At 38.9% G+C, this 6,282-nt stretch overlaps 1 protein-coding gene across 1 annotated transcript in view; it reads right to left on the bottom strand.

Annotated features, from left to right (window-relative positions):
- Nucleotides 1-3,247, bottom strand: part of LOC310943967 (volume-regulated anion channel subunit LRRC8E) — a gene marked incomplete at both ends in the record, with an annotated part of 4,124 nt that extends 877 nt beyond the window's left edge. Inside the window, 2 exons of the mRNA XM_083909663.1 lie at nt 1-1,409; nt 3,107-3,247. The exon at nt 1-1,409 is cut by the window's left edge and continues 877 nt beyond it. Of these exons, the coding sequence (XP_083765789.1) occupies nt 1-1,409; nt 3,107-3,247 (1,550 nt within the window). The remainder of the gene's footprint in view (nt 1,410-3,106) is intronic.
- Nucleotides 3,248-6,282: the final 3,035 nt, after the last annotated feature.

The following is a 6,282-nucleotide window of genomic DNA, read 5'->3' as shown; positions in this document are numbered from 1 at the left end:
TAAATCCACACGGGGACGTCGTCTAAACTTTCAAACGTTAAATTAAGGACCTTTAACTTTTCCTTCAGGTGGGTCAGGGCGGGCAGCTGGACCTTCGTGGGGCAGAAGATCAGCGATAACTCCCGCAGAGATTCCAGCTTGGCCACACTCGTCGGAATCGTGACGTTTTTCACCTGCTCCAGTTTGAGCGACTCCACTTCCGGGATCTCAAAGACGGTGTCGGGAAGCCCCGGTAACATCAGCAGGTGCAGCTCCAGGAGGTTGCTGGTGTTCTTGGCGAGTCGGGTGCGCAGCTTTTTCGCCGTCCACTCGTAGTTCAGGTTGAGCTGATGGAGGCGACTCTCGCTCACCTCGGAAAGGAAGACGGCGAATCTCTTGGAGTAAAGGGCGTCGTACTGGTCCACGAGGTGCAAGAGGAACGCAAAGTCGTTCTTCACGTCCGGTATGTCGTTGATGCCCGTCTCGAGTCGGACCTGCTCGAAGGAGTAGATCTTCAGAGGCCGGTGAAAAAGCCAGTACAGGGAATAAATGCACAGGATTCCATAGACGCCGACGAAGCAGACGTAGCAGTAGGCTAGCTTGGAGAACAGATGGGCTTTGTTGTGGTTGCAGCAGTAGATGTCGTAACCGGTCAGGTCAGGAGGCACCAGGCAGCGCACGATGATCTCAACGTTCGGCACCATCACCGCGGTGTAGATGATGATCAACATAAACTTGAAGACCTTGACGGAGGTTTGGAGCACGTACATGACGTTCAAGAGGTCGCCCTCTTCCACGTGGGTTCGCAACTTCTTCACCTTCTCAAACAGAGCTTTGGCCTGCTCTCCCTCCTTCTTATCCAAGACGGACAGCGACGACTGAGGCTCTGCGGGTTTCTTCTCAGGATTGGACTTGACGGAGGACTGGCGGAGAAGGCCCACGCTCTCCTCCTCGTCCGCCCGTCGCTCCGCGTGGTCCTTCGACGTCGTGTTCCTTCTCAAGATGACGAGTTTCTCCTCTCCTCTCTCCTCAGAAACCTCGCTCAGGGCTCGCGTGGTCCACGGCGAGTCGAAGCACTTCCCCATGATGGTCACGAAGAGGTCGATTTTGGACGACGTCCCGGGGAACTTGAACCAGAAGCTGCTCGCGACCATGAAGATCAGCGTGTGGATCACGACCAGGTACGGGAAGTACTTTGCGTACCAGTGGACGAACCTCTCGTAGCAGTAGTAGTTGACAAACAGGTACTGGTGGATGTCCAAATTGTTCTTGCGGCCAACCACCTCGCGGATGATGGGCGTGGCGGTTTTGACCAGCGTGTGGCGCTGCGTCTCGTTCTCCTTGTAGCTGCGGATGTGGCTGCAGTCGATGGCTTCGGGCGTCGGGCTGCTGAGGGGACTCGGCAGGCAAGAGATCTTGTCTTGGGTGAGCTGTGGAGAACAGATGCGTGGGTTCATGAGTGCATTTAATGGAACCGTTGAAATACAGATATACTGTATAAGTAAGAACGCATGCATGGAGTTTGCATATCCCGTCCGTCAATACTGCTGCCGTGAGCTTGAACTTCATTGTACTATGGATTATTTTTTAAATTTGGAATTGATTTCCTATTTACTACATTTACTATCATTACAGTAAATGAATATGATATATAACATTTTCCAATAATATACGGTTTCTGCTTGATTTAAATTTAAGACATTACATTACTTTTCAACGGAAGCGTATTGCATTCACTTGAAAAAAAAAAAAAATCCAGTTTTTCTCAGTAATTAATTTTTGGTTTGATTTTTTGAATAATCTTTTTTCTGTTTTTCTGAGTAATATTTTTTCCCCTGTTTTTCTGTCTAATTTTTTTTCTGTTTTTCGGAGTAATTTTTTTTCTGTTTTTCGGAGTAATTTTTTTTTCTGTTTTTCGTGCACATTTTTTTTTTTTTCTGAGTTTAGAGAGCATTTGAAATAATAAACACATTCACTCCTTTATTGAGAGTTCGATTTATAACAACATGGATGGCTTGTTTAGTTTAAGGCTTACGATATAAGGATACAGTCCAAAACATAACTAACTAGAGTATCATAGCCTGTGTGTAACTAATTACACGCCTTACCTTAATTGACCCGCTACGGTAGATCATTTATGAGGCATGTATGTGCGGGAAGGAGTCATGTGTATGCATGGATGTATATCCATGGGTGTATGGGAGTCACTTGCAGGTTGGAGGTTCTCGCGAGAGTTCTCGATAATTCAGAAAAAAAATTACTCTGAAAAACAGGGAAAAAAGATTTGCACGAAAAACAGAAAAAAAAATGACTCAGAAAAACAGAAAAAAATGACTCAGAAAAACAGAAAAAAAAATTACTCAGAAAAACAGAAAATAATTAGACAAAAAAACAGAAAAAAAAAATATTCAAAAAATCAAACCGAAAATTAATTAGTGAGAAAAACAGGATTTTTTTTTTTTTCAAGTGAATGCAATACGCTTCCGTACTTTTTAATATCATTTTTTCTGTCGCCCATTTTTCCTTTCACCCCAACCGGTCGAGGCAGATGGCCGCATATTTTTTTCTTCCTCTTAAAGGGGAGATTTTTTCTCTCCAATAATACTTGCTCATTATGTGACTTGTTGGGTTTCTCTTCTCTCTGTAATATTGTAAAGGTTTCTGCCGACGGTGCTTTGACGGTGCTGTTGTTAGCATCCACTCCCATCTAATTTAGTGTAACAACTGTGTAATTAACCAATGTAGTGGAACTTGTTGTGTCTGTTGTCAGTTTAGTTTTGCTTTTCTCCCTGGGAGACAAAAACACAGAGTTAGCATACATACTAGCTCATCTTAATCCTGTTGATTTTCCTCTCTCTGCGACATTGCGCAGGTGTTGAGCGACACGTTAAGCGGTAAGTGGGTCAGGACGGTCTTCAGTGAGACTGTTGCCGTTTTCATCCTCGCTTGTAGGTCAGACAAAAGTGTTGTGACATAACAAACAGACGGTGGAGAAGGTTGTGGGGGAGCACAGTTTTACCCCAGATAAGACACTGAGTCACGGCCAGGTACACGTGCTGCAAACGTCTCGTCAATTCGGTACTGTGGAGGGTTAGTGTTGGTTACTGTGGTTACTATAGGGCCTCACCTGCAGCGTGCACCCAAAGACTCCGATCATGAGCATAGCGACGCACAGGTACTCTGAGAAAACATCCCACCATGGTTTCAGGACGCGTAACTTTGAATTCTGCTCAATGCCGAGGGATTTGAGTTCATTCACGGGGATCATCCTGGCTGCTGCTGCTGCTGAAACAAACGAGCATAGGACATCGTAGCTTTAAAAATCAACATTTTCATTTCGACATGATATTTTCTATATTAATAGTCAGCGTCACCCTGAACAAAGATCCATTGAAAATATTTGCGAATCTCTTAAGGAATAATTTTAATGAATTTTTGAAATTGAGAAAATGATCCATTCGCCAGTACGCACTTTAACAATGGGGGATCTTAGTCTTGCAGCAGAAGCTATTTTGACTGAGCTGCATAAAAACACTTTCTTGCTGTTTTTAAGCTCTGTTTTTGGTCTTAAGTTTCAAATGTGTGTGATCTTGACTTCATTGTAAGATTAGAACGTATAACCTCAGAGATACAAGTCATCTTCTGGTGGTCTGAGATACTTGTCTTCATGCTCTTACTCTGATTTTCTTGGTTTCTCATCTTGGTCAGAGTTTTTGAAACATTTAACCACTGAATTATGAGGACAAACTGTTTGAATGCTCATCAGTTCACTTATTTCATGTGATCGTCTGTCCCTGTCAAGAATGTCTTCAGCGCTGAGGGTGGTCCAGTGGACAAGGACGTTGCATCACGACTCAAAGGATCGTGGGTTCAAATCCAGCTGCAGGTATATGTTTACGAATATATGTGTGTCTGTCTGGGAATTTCAAAATAACTTCATTTGGACCAAAAAAAAATTTCAGCTAGCACTTTTGACAATTTTTGTGAAGTTATTTTCTAATTCCCAGACAGACACAGTGCTAGCTGAAATTTTTTATTGACTAAAATTTGGCTAAATCATCAACAACTTATGTTGTTCAAAAGTTGTTTTTTTTTTTTAAATGTTTGGTCAAAATTGGGCAAAATTTGACAAACGACATACTAGGTATATGTCGTCCATATGACAATGTTGTCCAAAATTTGACAAAACAAGACATACTATACTTTGTCGTCCAAAATCTGACCATTTTTTTGAAAACCATTTTTTTAGTTCAAAACTTGGACAAAAACGACATACTAAACTATGTCGTCCAAAATCTGACCATTTTTTTGAAAACCATTTTTTTGGTCCAAAACTTGACAAAAACGACATACTATACTATGTCGTCCAAAATCTGACCATTTTTGTGAAAACCATTTTTTTGAAAACCATTTTTTTGGTCCAAAACTTGACAAAAACGTCATACTATACTATGTAGTATGTCATACTATACTATGTCTCCAAAATGTGACCTTTTTGGAGAAAAACATTTTGGTCCAAAATTTGACAAAAACGACATACTATACTATGTAGTATGTCATACTATACTATGTCTCCAAAATGTGACCATTTTTGGATAAAAAATAATTTGGTCCAAAATTTGACAAAAACGACATACTATACTATGTCGTCCAAAATCTGACCATTTTTTTGAAAACCATTTTTTTGGTCCAAAACTTGACAAAAACGACATACTATACTATGTCGTCCAAAATCTGACCATTTTTTTGAAAACCATTTTTTTGGTCCAAAATTTGACAAAAACGACATACTATACTATGTCGTCCAAAATCTGACCATTTTTTTGGAAACCATTTTTTTGGTCCAGAACTTGACAAAAACGTCATACTATACTATGTAGTATGTCATACTATACTATGTCTCCAAAATGTGACCATTTTTGGAGAAAAAATAATTTGGTCCAAAATTTGACAAAAACGACATACTATACTTTGTCGTCCAAAATCTGACCATTTTTTTTGAAAACCATTTTTTTGGTCCAAAACTTGACAAAAACGTCATACTATACTATGTAGTCGTCATACTATACTATGTCTCCAAAATCGGACCATTTTTGGATAAAAAAACTTTTGGTCCAAAATTTGACAAAAACGACATACGATACTATGTCGTCCAAAATCTGACCATTTTTTTTAAAACCATTTTTTTGGTCCAAAACTTGACAAAAACGTCATACTATACTATGTAGTATGTCATACTATACTATGTCTCCAAAATGTGACCATTTTTGGATAAAAACATTTTGGGCCAAAATTTGACAAAAATGTCATACGATACTATGTAGTATGTCATACTATACTATGTCTCCAAAATGTGACCATTTTTGGATAAAAAATAATTTGGTCCAAAATTTGACAAAAACGACATACTATACTATGTCGTCCAAAATCTGACCATTTTTTTGAAAACCATTTTTTTGGTCCAAAACTTGACAAAAACGTCATACTATACTATGTAGTATGTCATACTATACTATGTCTCCAAAATGTGACCATTTTTGGATAAAAACATTTTGGTCCAAAATTTGACAAAAACGACATACGATACTATGTAGTATGTCATACTATACTATGTCTCCAAAATGTGACCATTTTTGGATAAAAAATAATTTGGTCCAAAATTTGACAAAAACGACATACTATACTATGTCGTCCAAAATCTGACCATTTTTTTGAAAACCATTTTTTTGGTCCAAAACTTGACAAAAACGACATACTATACTATGTCGTCCAAAATCTGACCATTTTTTTGAAAACCATTTTTTTGGTCCAAAATTTGACAAAAACGACATACTATACTTTGTCGTCCAAAATCTGACCATTTTTTTGAAAACCATTTTTTTGGTCCAAAACTTGACAAAAACGTCAGACTATACTATGTAGTATGTCATACTATACTATGTCTCCAAAATGTGACCATTTTTGGAGAAAAAACATTTTGGTCCAAAATTTGACAAAAACGACATACTATACTATGTCGTCCAAAATCTGACCATTTTTTTGAAAACCATTTTTTTGGTCCAAAACTTGACAAAAACGTCAGACTATACTATGTAGTATGTCATACTATACTATGTCTCCAAAATGTGACCATTTTTGGAGAAAAAACATTTTGGTCCAAAATTTGACAAAAACGACATACTATACTATGTCGTCCAAAATCTGACCATTTTTTTGAAAACCATTTTTTTGGTCCAAAACTTGACAAAAACGACATACTATACTATGTCGTCCAAAATCTGACCATTTTTTTGAAAACCATTT

Source organism: Microchirus variegatus (genome assembly GCF_963457635.1).
Source record: "Microchirus variegatus genome assembly, chromosome: 23".
Classification (NCBI taxonomy): Eukaryota; Metazoa; Chordata; class Actinopteri; order Pleuronectiformes; family Soleidae; genus Microchirus; species Microchirus variegatus.
This window is presented reverse-complemented; position numbering and strand designations above follow the sequence as displayed.